We start from the raw sequence: 13,567 nt of genomic DNA, 5'->3' as shown, positions 1-13,567 counted from the left end.
AGCGGGGCGCGGAGCGAGGCTTCCAGCCCCGAGGGGGGAGGGAGCTGTAGCGAACGCACGACAGTTCCGCCACACACAAGATGGTGGCCAGACCCTCCCGCCCGGCTCCGGCCGCCCCCGCGGCGCCGTCGTTCTTCCGTCGCGCCTGCGCAGCGCGGGCCGCACCGTGACTAAGATGGAGGTCGGGGGGACGCGGGCTCCGCCGCCTTTCTGGGCCGGGGGCCCGGCCCCGGGGCAAACGTACAGCCCCGTGGCGCCCGGGCCCGGCCCCGCCGCCGGCTCCTTGCCCTTCACCCGCACGCTGTGAGTGCGGGAGGGGCGGGGGGGGGGTCTGGGCAGGAGGGACTGGGGAGGGCTGGGCCGGGCTGGGGGTTGCGAGGAGCCGCGGCAGCGCTGACCTTGGGTGCCCGCAGGAGCCCGATGGTGACCGGCACCTCGGTGCTGGGCGTGAAGTTCGACGGCGGGGTGATGGTCGCCGCGGACATGATGGGCTCCTACGGCTCCCTCGCCCGCTTCCGCAGCATCTCCAGGCTCCTGAAGGTGAACGACACCACCATGCTGGGCGCGTCCGGCGACTACGCCGACTTCCAGTACCTCAAACAGGTCATCGACCAGATGGTGTAAGTCCTCCTGGCCTGGGCTGCCTCCCTTTCCCGGTCCTCAGAGGGCTGAAATGTAATTAAAAGCATTCACTGAGCAGGGGTAAAACTGAGCCGAAATCCCCCTTGTCCTTCGGCAGCCCCTTCAGTACAAGTGAATTTGCCAAATTCTCTGCGGAGAGCCGGTTTCGGTGTGTGGCCTTTGGCAGGTTCACCTCTCGTAGGGTCCCGTTTGAGAACAGCCCGTGGGGAGCGTGCGGGAGGCTGCTCAGTCCTGCTGGTGCCGCAGCTGCCCCCTTCCCCGGGCGCCTCCCGCTTTGCTTAGTTGGGCGAAATTTCTACCTGCGTTAGAATCGACGAGGAGCTGTTGGGAGATGGTCACAGTTACAGCCCGAAAGCCATTCACTCCTGGCTGACACGAGTCATGTACAACCGGAGGTCCAAGATAAACCCGCTCTGGAACACCGTTGTCATCGGAGGCTACTACAGCGGCGAGAGGTGAGCGAGGGCGAGCGGCGTGGCGGTTCCTGCGCGTCCTTCCCCGGGGCCGCTCCTCACGGCGTGGCGCTCGGAGAGGTCTGCGGCCGGGTGTAGCCCCTCCAAAGCCGAGTCCCTCCCCGCCGCAGCCGCCGCGCTCACAGAGCTGCCCCTTCAGCTTCCTAGGTTACGTGGACATGCTCGGCGTGGCCTACGAAGCCTCTACGCTCGCGACGGGTTACGGAGCGTACCTAGCTCAGGTAGAGTCTGCTCCTGCTCAGCTGCTAAAGCGACTTCAGCACTGGGCTACCGAGGGGCCGAGCTACTGGATTTTATTCTTCTTTTTTTTTTTTTTTTTTTTTTTTTCTCCCGCAGCCATTGATGAGAGAAGTCTTGGAGAAGAAACCCAGCCTGACGAAGGAGGAGGCCCGTGACTTGATCGAGCGTTGCATGAAAATTTTGTATTACAGAGACGCTCGGTCGTTCAACAGGGTGAGTGCCCAGCTGCGGCCTGCCTGGGCTGGAGAGCTGGGGTGCCCTCTCCGCGCCTCGGGCCGACGTTCCGGGCTGCACCCCGGCTCCTCTCCTGTCTCTGAGCGCGGGAGTCCTCGCGGTAACCCCTGCGGTGGCTGGGGTGGGCTGTGTCACGGGATGCTGCTAGCAAAGCTGCCCTCCAGAGCCAGGCTGCCCCTGCAGCCTCAGAAGAGCTGTTTGAGTCCCAGCGATGCTCAGCCCCGGCGTTTCCTTCGATCTGGTGATACTTCTCCCATCCCCACAGTGGCAGCGTCCCGAGGCTGCAGTTGTTTAGCTTCAGAAGTGTTTCTGTCTGCTTCTACTGTCAACTATCTCAACTTGCCCACCAGGGAGACAGTGAAACGTTACTGAATGCAAAGCTGTGTTAACCCAAAACTTGTTTAATGGCTGTTACTACTGGCTCTTGCTGATTAGAGCTTTCACGGGGCCCATCTGAAATTCAGGTGTGGAATTCAGGCTTTATTGAGAGCTGCCAATGTCTTCTCTCCCCAGTATGAAGTGGCTATTGCGACGGAGAAAGGCGTGGAGGTAGAAGGGCCGCTGACCCTGGAAGCCAACTGGGACATCGCGCACCTTGTCAGGTAATGCCCGCTGGGTTGCAGGTGCTCTGGGCTGCGCGGCGGCAGCCTGGCACGTCCTGGAGGCACAGGAGGAAGCGGCTGGTCCAGGCTGGGTGAGGGGCAGCCGCTGCAGGATCACGTCCCTGCCACGCGCTGCGGCGGGAGGCTCCTCGATCCCCCCAACTCCTCCCGCTCCGGAGGCAGCTCTGGGCTCCGCTCACCCCTTTGCAGCCCAGCCTGAAGGCGTTAGTGCGCCTTCCCTCAGGAGGGGGAGAGCTCTTTGGGGCCGTACCCCTGGCTTTGTCATTATGTCCTGACATTATCAAATCATCTTCTTGCAGTGGCTTTGAATGATCGCCAAGGAGCTGCTCCAGCCGTTGTGTCCACGTTATCACCCTTTTTATCTGCTGTAAATCCGTTTCTCCTTTTGAAGCTCTGATCTCATGTGTTTTGGAAAGAAAATAAACCCGATAAGCCAAGCCTGTGTGTTGTGCTACAGTTGGGATTGAGTTTAGGGGGTGCTCCAAAAATACCGATTTTGGGAAGTCTCGTGGTTTCAGGCAGTGAAGGTTCCTAACGGCTGCAAGTCCTTATTTTTGCTGGAGCAGCACGTCTCCGTTTGCATGTCTCCCTTCTAGCGACGGTTTCGAGTTGCAGGTTTGTACCAGACGGCTCGAGGGCAGCAGCTGGAACGATGACCTGGGGGACAGGAGGGTCAGCACCCGGCCTGGTTGGTACCTGTTTGCTAAACCTGAAGTTAAATACCCAAGTCCTGTCAAGATTTGCCCTAAGGAAAGACAAAATCTAGTGAACTGTGATGTTAAAGGACAAGGAGCTGTGGCACTTAGGGACAGGGGTGAGTGGTGGCCTGGGCAGAGTTCAGTCACCACTTAGACTTGATCTTAAAGGTCTTTTCCAGCCTAAGTGATTCCACCACTCTGTCCTGGGGAGCCCATGCCTCCCAGGGCCTTTCAGCGACCACGTACTGGGGTTCTGCACACACTCGTAATCCAGAGAACCCCAAATTCTGATCTGGACAGGTGAAAAGCCTCGGTTGCCCTTTAAAAGCCACCTGGGGACAGAGTGAAAAGAACATCTTTAAAGATCTTTTCTGTTTAAAAAAAAAAAAAAAAAGAGTATTTGTGAGCAGTACGCTGCATCACCAAGGAGTCGGGCGGGCGCTGCTGGGGCTGAGCGTGTGGGGACTTGGGGAGCCCCACGGTGTGTCCGTGGGGGTCGGACACGGGTGGGCAGAGCTGTGGGGCTGGGCAGGAGCAGCTCTGCCAGCCCAAGCCCACGGTCCTGGTGCTGCTCCCCCACCGGGCCCCCGGCTTATCCCGCAGCTGCCGGCGCTTGGCCCAACGCGGGAGCACGGGGGAGAAAGACAAAGGAGGGGGTTGACTTCAGTGCTTTCTCTAATAACTGCAATTAGAAGAATTAAGCTCTCCCTACCTAAAGTCCTCTGGCGGTGCCTGCTGACGGCAGCCAGGCCGGGGCACTGAGCATCTGCCGGGGGCGCGGCGCCAGGAGGAACCCCAAGGTGTCCCTGGGGCTGAGCGGGGTAGTGCTGCGCCTGGGGTGGAATACATCCATAAAGAAGAGCAAGAGCGGTATTTACTGCTACCCGAGATAAACAACAGCGAAAATATTTATTCAGGAGAGTATTTTATTAATGGTTTTTCAGACTTTTTATTTAAAAAAAAAAAAAAGCAAAAAAAAAATCTCACTGGGGAAGAGTAGGTTGTTCCACTGAACCCGCTGCATGGTGAAAGGGCAGGGAGCGGCTGCAGAAATGCCAGTCGGGCAGAACTCTGCCTCGAGTGTTAACGACATGTAAACACATTTAATTACTACCCCAGCTGGGGGCTTCTTCAGGACATGTGAAACGACTCCGCGGCCCCTCACACGCACAGAGGGAACCCGGCCTGCGGCCCGGGCAGGCTGCGGCCGGCGCGCTCGCGCGGCCCCCAGGAAGGCAGGATGCACTTTAGATTAAGCAGTACGATATCACAAGAGTTAAATAGTTCTTCATAATAAAAACACATGTTTATAAATCCATTTCCCTGGTTTTATTAAATGTTCCACTTATGTACATTTTAAAGATGAACCATTTACAGGTCTGCACATGCTGCCTCCTGCTTTCCTTAGGTAATAGGGAAGGTTCACAAAACCTCTATGGAAACAGAAAGGTGCAGGTGCTTCTGAATTCTGTGTGTCAAAATGCTTTCCGTTTATACCATAATACATACAATTAAAAAACCCTCAAACATGCAAATTGTAGAAAAATTTAAGCTGGCAGTGAAAAATAAAAACAAACGTCTTCTTTTTGTGCACGTCACAGTTTGTTTCATTAAATCAGATTTCTAATTCTAAGGAACGTAGTGTCTGATGCCACTGGTTAAAGCAGGTTTATCAACTACGAGTAGTTAAAAGGTCGACGTTTAATGGTCCGTACGGTTTTAACTCCCACCTACTGTACAGGAAGATCAAGACAGACTTGACTTTCCTCTTCCACCATGTACCCTCTGTCAGGAATTCTTTGGAGCAAGGTGGGTGCCGGGCGGGCTCCCGGGTGGAGAGGAACCCCCGCCCGGTGCCGGAGAGCCGAGGGGAAGGCGGGGGGCTGGGGCCAGCGCTGCCCGTCCTCCCCCCGCCCCCGGCAGCGGCGCTGGCACGGAACAGGCAAAACGCTTGCGCTTGTGTTTCTACCCCCCGTCCAAATTCACAAGCAAAATAATTACTCTTCTTTAAAAAAAAAAAAAAAACAACCAACAAAAAACCCCCAAACCAAACCCAAATCTTAATGGCCAATTATAGAAGGTTCACACGTTAGAGCAGTAACTCATACCTAAATTTTCCACAGAAACCTAAATCTCTGGGTCAAGTGTTAAAAAAAAAAGAAAAAAAAAAACAAAACAAAAAACCTGTGTTAAGACAACCAAAAAGATTTATATACTGGTTCATTAGCTACATATTTTTCTCCTTTCTTTAGAAATGGTCACATTGACAATGTATAATTCAAAACATTTCTGCACAATAAAAACAGAAAACTATGATACAGTGAGGTAAAGAAAACGCAAAAATATTCACCCACAATATATTTTCAGAAAATACCAACACAGTGATTTTTCTTTTAAAAAAGCACAAAACTTATAAATGAACAGCATAAATGGCTATTTATCTGAGTGATCGCCTACGAATTTCCTAAACCCACAAATCCACAGGGAAGTGTAATGGTCTCATCCAACATTTATTTCAAAAATAACCCTTTCTGGATCACGGTTCGCAGATCAGTGCTCAGATTTCCATCAGATCCAAATCGGCATCTTCAAAGCCGTAGAACGACTCAGTCTCGCTCTCCCCTTCGAAGAGCTGCTGGAGGATTTCGGGGTCCGCGGGCTCCTCGGGCCGGGCCCCGTCCTGCCCGCCCGCCGCCGCCTGCTCCGCCTGCGCGTCGCTCAGCTTCAGCTGCTCCTCCAGCGCGGCGATCAGCTCCTCCTGCATGTCGCCGTTGCGCGTGGGCGAGTTGGCCGTGCCGTCCGGGCCGGGCAGCACGCTGGCCACCAGGAAGGACTGCTGCACCAGTTCGGGGGAGTCACTAATGATCTCCAGCACCTCCGCCAGCCAGCACAGGACCAGCTGCAGAAGAATGTCCGAGTCGCACGTGGAGTCCGCCATTTCCTTGGCTTGCTCTTTCCACTTTTTATGCAAGAAATTTTTCACAGTCCTTTTTATACAAACATCCAGGGGCTGGATTTTGGAGCTGCAGCCGGCAGGGACGACGGCCGGCAGAGTGCTGGACGCGCTCAGCAGGGCAAGTACTTCTTCCGAGAGGTGTGTTCGGTGACAGTCCAGCACGAGCATGCCCTTGCTGTTCTGGCACTCCGTGTGCTTCTGCCACACTCTGGTCGACCACAGCTCCATGACTTCGTCGTCGCTGTACCCGTTCTCCTTCGCTTCCAACATGATCGATTCCGGCACGTTGGCGGGCTGCTGCACGTTCCCCCGGTAGAAGACCAGCGTCGGGAGAACGCTGCCGTCGGCGAGGATCGTCAGGACGACGTCGCACCAGGGCTCCCCGGTCCCCACCGTCTGCAGGGCGTTCTCCTTCCGGTCGTCGCTGCTCAGCACCTCCACGTCCAGGAAGAGCGAGATCTCGTCGATGGCGGCGATCATGGAGAGGGGCAGGTCCTGGGTGTGGATCTGCCGCTGCACGAACTCGATGAAGCAACCGGCGTTGTCCTCCACGTCTTTGGGGAGAGGGTGAGCCACGGCCCTCCGCGTGTGCGTGCTGAGGTTGTGCCGTAGCATGAACCTCACCGCCCACTCGTAGGAGATCTTGAAGCCCCCCTCGAGGGACCGGCCGATCTTGGTGGCTTTCTGGAAGAGCGTCTCCTCGTTCACGGGCAGCTGCTGCTCTCGCTGCGTCAGCACCCACTCCGCCAGCTTCTCTTCGGCCTCTAAGCTGAGGTACTTGCCCTCTGACAGGGACGCCAGGTTCTCCTCTTGGAAAGCCTGAAACCTTCGCAGCCAGCGCCTGATCCGCCTCTGAGGGTTCCGGAAGTGCTCTGCGGCCTGCTCGGTGTTGCAGCACAAAGCAAACAGTACCATGCGCAGCTTCTTCACCGACAGCTGCTCCTTTTTGCTGGCAGGCTCAGGCTCCTTCGTTGGCTGCTCGTCTTCTGGAGCATCAATATTTAAGCACTCCTCTTCCTGGCAGACCGGAGGTCTGTTGTAGGCTGCTGGTGCCAGCTCGGGCTCCAGGTCATCTTTCGCGGGTAACACAGACTTTGTTTTCACAGTAGCAGCTTTACTCGGGGAATAGGTAGGGCAAGGATTCTTCACGCTTTTGTCCTGGGGCTGAATGTGCCTTGAGGGGAGAGAACACAGCGCCTTCTTAAAACTGAGATAATAGAGCTGTCGAGAGAAAACAAACCGAGGGAAAAAACCCGCACCCAACCCCACAAACCGAAAGGGATGATGGCAGATAAGGGTTCGCAAACACTTTACCTGGAATGTGATATCCAAGTAGGCCCTGTTACGAAAAACAAAACAACAAAACCCATTTGTAGCTTAGCAAACGAACACCGCGCCAGTGCAAACAAACAAGTTCCCTTACAGAGAGGAGCGCGGCGCCCCGCTGCTGCCTGCTGCCCTGCCGCACCCCAAGGTGCTGCCCAACAGCTACCGCCCTCGCGCCCCTCGCGCCCCTCGCGCCCCAGCCACGGGGCGAGGGGCAGAGCCGCGCTCACCAGCCGCACGACTCCACGTGCGCTCGGTAACGCGGGCAGTTGGGTTGGGAAAGCTCGGCGGCGGCCCGATCCCCGAGTTCCGCAAGTTGTGGCAATTCACAGGCAGCGGCCGGGCCGCCGCTCCGCGGCTCCGTTCAAGCCCGGCAGCAGCAGCTGCTGAAGGCTCCTGGCGTCAGGGAGGTACAGTGGTGGCTCAGAGGAGCTCAGGGGCAGAGCCAGCCTCCCTCAACGCTTAACTCTCCAATCTCCATAACAATGAAGACTCATTCAGGCGGTTCAGGAGGTCCCTAACACACTGCATCTCCTCAGAACTGGGGCCCAAGCGCTCAGCCCAACGCTAAACAAAGAAGTGTATCAGTTCATAGGCTCCAGGTGAAATATTATGCCCTGTGTTCATTTTCCACAACACTCCTGGCTCCTTTTCAAACTCTTACCTCGGAAAATAATGTTACTAAACTCGTGTGATGGGTTGAAGACCAGATGTTCGGCCATTGCATCACCCTCAGTCGTTACAAAGAGACAAGAGGAACAGGACAGCTTTACACCACTGGAAGGGAGGAGGGGGAAAAAAAAAAAAAAAAAGTGAGCTCAGTATCAACACCAGTTATGAAAGTAAGTACATCCCCCCACTAACAATTAGAAAAAACCATCACCCTCCAGTGCATACAGGCAGTGTCCCCACCCTGAAACACTAAACTCCCACTGGAAGGCAATGGGGGTGTCAACATATTGCCCTTAATTCAACATATTTTCCTGTGTGGCAAAAAATAACCAGAGCTTCTTCAGAAGCAATCATGCAAGAGCAGAACGGGAAGATCAGAAAGTGAAGGCACATTCGGTTCCAGGGGATTAAAGTCAGATGACAAGTTTTCCATTACCAGGCAGTATAGTTTTTAAACAAAGCCAAGTATTTTGGACTCTTCCGAGGAACGTGGTTGCTGTAAGACAAAAGAGTTTATTAAATGTCAGAATTATTCTGGGTATTTAAAGAGCTATAAACCCATGCAAAATACTGCACATTTACAAAGACAGAGCCAATCCTGGTTTTAATAACATTTTGTCTGTCAGTTTTGTATTCAAGGAAAGGAAAACTCCGTGTCTAAATGAAAAACCTGTACAACAACATTTAAAGTGCCCAGATTTTGGAGTAACTTCTGCCATCCTGGTCTGTGGTCTATCCACAGTCCTGTACAGACCACAGGCTTGGAGAAGCACAGCATTATTTTTTTTTTTTACCCCTTTAAAAAATTTCTAGATTATTAAATCTGAGAATTTTTCAAGAAGCGCTGAAAAGTGACAGTGTTTTGCAGCAGCATGCAGGACACATGTCACTGGCCACAATCCTGACAGCTTGGGATGAATCTCAGCTCTTGCACTCAGTGTTCTCATCCCATTTGAGAGCCACCACCCACACCTGTGCTGACACTTACAAACTGCTGCGGTGACCTGGAGTTTCCCCATGCCCCTTTCCTGCAGTGCAGACACACACAGAGGTGCCACTGCATTCAGGCAGGAGGAGTTTCTACGACAGCATTCGCAGAATCCCACGTACTTGATCATGTGGTTGGCGTAAGCTCTGGAGCAGCAAGTGCTGTAGCGACACAGCGAACAGTGCACGTAGGTGGGGAAGTGGTTTGGGAAGTCGGGGATTTCGAAGCTGCACTCCAGACAAGTCTGCCTCCCCAAGACACTCCTGAAAATCAGAGGGATGTTTTCATTAGTGTCTGAGCAGGCATCTTCGGAGTTACAACAACTGTCAAGACCGAGAAGAATTTAATGGCACGTAAACTTTCACAAGTCTGCAGTCCAACTAGTCTCATCTCGCGCCCCGGGAAGCCAAGGTGCCTCGGTGCCAGGCTAAGCATTCCCTACTTGCTGTAGTCAGGAATATACAGTTTAAGAGTGGATAATCAATTAAAAAAAGAAAAAAAAAAAATTAAGACAAGGCAGCAGGACACAGGGTAGGCTGTGGGAAAGCCCTTATGCTGATGAAATTCCATTGTTTCTATAAAAACGCCTCACTAAGTCTGTACTTCACCGTTTCACCTTAAGGGCTTTCCTAACATGACTTAATCCTGGGCTTGGCGGAAGCTAGGCTCTCCTGGCATAAAGTTTCCTTGGCAACTGGTAAGACAGAGCTGTCCAGTGCTGAGGATCGTATTACCCATCGCTGTGGCACTGAAAAGCTAACTGCATTTCCTTTAAAAAAATCTTTTTTAATTTGGCATTTAGCAGAACGTTCTGACATTTTTTTGACCGCTCTCTTCTGGACGTTCCTCTGGACGGGCGGGTACAGGAAGATGGGCTGGGGATCGGTAGAGGCTGCCAGCGAGGTGGTTTCCTGTCCAGCGCCCTGCGGCACGTCGTTGGAAGCTATCGGCACTGTCCGTGGCTGTCCTCTAGACGCCCTGATCGTAACCTGCAGAAAACACACCCCCACGTCCCCTAAACCACATGGGCAGAGGCGCCTCTGAGCTCACTCCTGTGTCCTCCAGCCCCCCGGCAGAGAACAGAGCGCTGCTCCCAGGACGCGGCTCGTCCCACCCAGGGCGGCACCAGCCCCCCAGGACACGAGTCCCGAAGCGCCGCTCAGTCCCTGGCAACTAGAGAGGCCGCCCGACACCTAGTTCAGGTACCTCCACCCGTCGGTACCTTCACCAGGAGAGTTCAGCCTCCAGCGTGCCACTGCCACCCCCCCCCGCTCTGCTTCTGCCCCAACCACATCCCGTTAACTACGCACTCCCCAGGCGGGCAGAACACAAAGGGCTTTTCTGTCCCAGCGAGTGCCGGGTAACGGTGCAGCTGAAGCAAACGTCTGCTCTTGCTAAGTCCCCCCCCCCCCAGACACTGCGGGTGTTTCCCGAGGACACAGGCCTGCTGTTAACCTCGAGTCCTTACCTTGGTTCCAGGTTTCAATCCTTCTAATTGCTTGGGCTTTCGGAAAGTTTTGTGATGCTGCAGCTTGTGTTCAATTTTATCCTTGGCAAACAGGAACTGGAGTCTACACTTGTTGCAATGATAAACACTCTTCTTCTAAAGCAAATGCAGATGAAATATATCGAATTTTAGAGAAGCATGTCACAACACAGCAGGGTTTTTTGTTTAAAAAAAAAAAAAGCTAACATTTTTTCTGTTCTTTGAAACCAAAGGCAGCCCCATTTTTCTTCAGCATCTGAAAGTCCCTCCCTGGCAAGCCCGATCTCGGGTGCTCTGAATTTTTTGTTTGTTTTGGTTTTTCAATTAAAATCATCAGGCTCTGCAGAGACACCAGACCTGGAAGTGCCAGGGAACGAGTCTTCCCCAGCTTGTTCAAGCCAAAGCAAGGCACACGAGCAGAGCAGCACGTGGGGCAGCATTCCTTCAAAAGCTGCCTTGCCTCTGCCTCTCACGGGAGCCGGCGAAGGACTTCGGGGCACATCAACTCAGGCTCTCGGTAAGAGCGCTACGTTTCTATATTCTGAAAGTACACTTCAGCTACACCCACATAAAATATGTTGTCAATACGGGCAACGTACATGGAAACAGAACACCGAGCTACTAAAATTACACTCATCTGTGTGCATACAGTATTATTTACTTATCTATTACCTGGAAATAAAAAAAAATTATAAACCCAAACGAACAGAGAGCCCACTGTTGGTTAATCATCACACGGAGCAAACAGCCCAGCAGACCGTGCGTTTTTCTGCTAAGTAACAGCCCGGGCTACTCCCAAAGGAGCAACGCCTCCTCCCTCCAGCACAATCCCTATGCAAGGCCTGGAATGACAGCGTGCAAATTGCATTTGTTACGGAGTGAAAGCAGCATCTACTAAAACCCCTCTTTCAACCAAGTTTTCTTTTTTTCCGTTTTTATCCCAAGCAAATGCTGAACTAATTGCACGCTTACCATCCACTGCATCTCTGCGGAGAGCCAGCCCCCTTAAACAAGGAGAGACTACAGCCCTGACACAGTACCTGATGCCTCATGAAGTGCTGCTGGAAAGCATTGCCATTCTTAAAGACTTTGAGGCAGTAGGGGCAGAGCAGGTGCCGCGTGTCTTCGTGGATCATTCGGAAATGGCTATCCACTTCGGAGTAGAGCGATGAGCGGTACTGACAGACCTATCGCAGTGGATGGGAACAATTAACAGTGAAATAACATCGGAGTCTCTCTCACATCCACCACTGTGACACGGAGATCTTAGTAGTAGTGCCCAGATACCCAAAGATACTCATCAGTGGAGTTTAGGAACCAGGTCCTAAAGAACCTTAAAGAACCTGCCAGCCTGTTCCAACTGTTAGATATGAAATCAAGCAGTGGATATTCAGAGTAGTTTGGAGAAACAGATTTGAGCTACTCGTATAGAAAGAAAGTAGTGACAATTCAAGCTCCATATCCAAGGAAAAAAAGAAGAAAAGGGAGAGAGACAGTCAAAGCAAAGCAGCTGGAATATATTAAAGAGCAGTTTCTTCAGGATCTATGTAAAATGCAGAATTTGGAACATAATCTGTTTTAACATAACATATTTTAGAAGTTTCTTCTCTGTTTTTTCTTTTTGGAGGGACAGTGTTAGGACCTCTGGGTGGAGATGATACGTTCAGAATCTCAGAATCGATGCAAGCACAAATCTCATGGCAACAGAGTGTCAAGAAAAGGTATCACACAAGCAACATAATCTCATCTGCTCCGGAGTGACAACTTCTCTTTATGGCACGGCAATTTGTCTGCATGCCCTGGGAGGAAAAAAAAATTAGGCTCTGAACGCCACTGGGACTAAACAAACATCTATCAAACTGATCCAGCTTCAGAGTGCTGGGAACTGGTGGCAAACATTCAGCTACTTGTGCTGCCCCAAAAGCCACTGGACTTCTCCAGGTCCACACCTGGAAAAAAACGCAGCGGGCTCCACAGCACTGTGTCGTGGCTCAAGTCTGCTCCAGACCACTACGAGCCACACACTTCGCTGAAAAGCACCAGATTTCCTTTTATTCTCTGGTATGTATTTCTGAAGTCCAGCCCCTAAACCGCTTTTAATACCTGACAAACATAGGGCATCTCCCCAGGCTTGTGAGTGTCCTTCATGTGCTGCAGGAACATTGGCTCACTCTCGAATGCCCATTCACAGATCTTGCACTTTGCTGCGAAAGAAAGGAAAAGCAGGTAACAGCTGGGGGACAAAAAAAAAAAACAAACCAAACCAAACCAAACACCAGTACGAGTTTCTTGGGCAACAACTGTCCCTTAAAACTAAAACAACCGCCCCCACCACCTCTCCCAAAAAACTAGCTCTGAACTCTCTGAAGTTCCCAAAAGGCAGCAAAAATTCTCTTAAAATGGTGGGTACAACAAGGTGTCCCAACGAGGAATCTTCAAGTGATTTTAAATCAGATGTCAATTTGCTGAAAAAAATTAAGTTCTACCATGACGTTGTTATTGAACTCAATCTCCAGAATACTCTTGACAGTAAGTCTGCAGAAATGTAACTTAGATGGATTTTTCTGGTGGCCTACAACACAAAGGCGCCAAGGGGCAAGGCAGAACAGACACTCCTTTCTCACCAGTTCTGCAGTTAATTCAAGACAGAAACCCTCTTAAACCTAAACAAACAACAACAGGAGAGCCAACTTACTTGTTGACTCATAGGGACTGTGGACATTCTCTAAGTGACACTGTAGCTGAAACGGAGTGGAGAACTGTCTGTAACAGTGCTGACAGATGGTGTGGACATCTACCTCTCCGTTCTGCTGATCCAGTTCCACATGGTGCTTCATGTGATTCATAAATCTTATGGAGGTGAACAGAAAGTGTGTGAGCAGAAAGCCAAACATTTTGCACCTGTAACCCTGAAAGCAGTACGAACGCTACACCGAAAGTATTTTCAACTGCATTAAGACGTTTCCTTCCTCCTCCTCCCATCAAAAGCAAAGTCTCCCTCTATCCAGCAACCTCCTGCTCCCCAGCTCTAGGGGAAGTCAAAGAACAGATTCTGTAGTACAGAGGCTGTACGACTCGCTTTTGAGCACTTCTGACCCCAACTCGGCATCCGACTGATGACGACAAAACATTTCAACTTAAAAGAAAAATCAGTAGTCCAGATAGCACAATAGAACAACGCAGTGACTTTCTCAAAAGTATACACTATTTCACAAAAGTACTTTCTCCC

The 13,567-nt window shown here is 52.0% G+C and overlaps 2 protein-coding genes across 16 annotated transcripts in view; one reads left to right on the top strand and one right to left on the bottom strand.

Moving 5' to 3' along the window:
• The first annotated feature begins 130 nt into the window (after positions 1 to 130).
• PSMB4 (proteasome 20S subunit beta 4) lies at positions 131 to 2,649 on the top strand. Its single transcript, XM_042785598.1, has 7 exons — positions 131 to 303; positions 414 to 620; positions 951 to 1,097; positions 1,255 to 1,336; positions 1,452 to 1,568; positions 2,103 to 2,191; positions 2,512 to 2,649. Exons 1-7 carry the CDS (start codon positions 176 to 178, stop codon positions 2,522 to 2,524), a joined length of 783 nt encoding a protein of 260 aa, XP_042641532.1. The 5' UTR covers positions 131 to 175; the 3' UTR covers positions 2,525 to 2,649.
• Positions 2,650 to 4,216: 1,567 nt separating this feature from the next.
• Positions 4,217 to 13,567, bottom strand: part of POGZ (pogo transposable element derived with ZNF domain) — a 38,965-nt gene continuing 29,614 nt past the window's right edge. For 14 of the 15 annotated variants that reach the window (XM_042785529.1, XM_032999480.2, XM_042785524.1 and 11 more), the window contains 10 exons: positions 13,034 to 13,188; positions 12,442 to 12,542; positions 11,379 to 11,525; positions 10,321 to 10,455; positions 9,669 to 9,841; positions 8,975 to 9,115; positions 8,301 to 8,360; positions 7,857 to 7,969; positions 7,181 to 7,205; positions 4,217 to 7,040 (listed from right to left, as the gene is read on the bottom strand). In XM_042785529.1, coding sequence (XP_042641463.1) covers positions 5,468 to 7,040; positions 7,181 to 7,205; positions 7,857 to 7,969; positions 8,301 to 8,360; positions 8,975 to 9,115; positions 9,669 to 9,841; positions 10,321 to 10,455; positions 11,379 to 11,525; positions 12,442 to 12,542; positions 13,034 to 13,188 — 2,623 coding nt within the window. In that variant the 3' untranslated portion in view covers positions 4,217 to 5,467. The remainder of the gene's footprint in view (positions 7,041 to 7,180; positions 7,206 to 7,856; positions 7,970 to 8,300; positions 8,361 to 8,974; positions 9,116 to 9,668; positions 9,842 to 10,320; positions 10,456 to 11,378; positions 11,526 to 12,441; positions 12,543 to 13,033; positions 13,189 to 13,567) is intronic. The other variant, XM_032999481.2, reaches the window with a different exon arrangement.

The sequence above is a fragment of the Tyto alba genome, unplaced genomic scaffold (assembly GCF_018691265.1).
Source record: "Tyto alba isolate M040663 unplaced genomic scaffold, T.alba_DEE_v4.0 Super-Scaffold_8, whole genome shotgun sequence".
NCBI lineage: Eukaryota > Metazoa > Chordata > Aves > Strigiformes > Tytonidae > Tyto > Tyto alba.
Note: the sequence above shows the minus strand (reverse complement) of the source record. Positions and strands in the feature narration are given on the sequence as shown.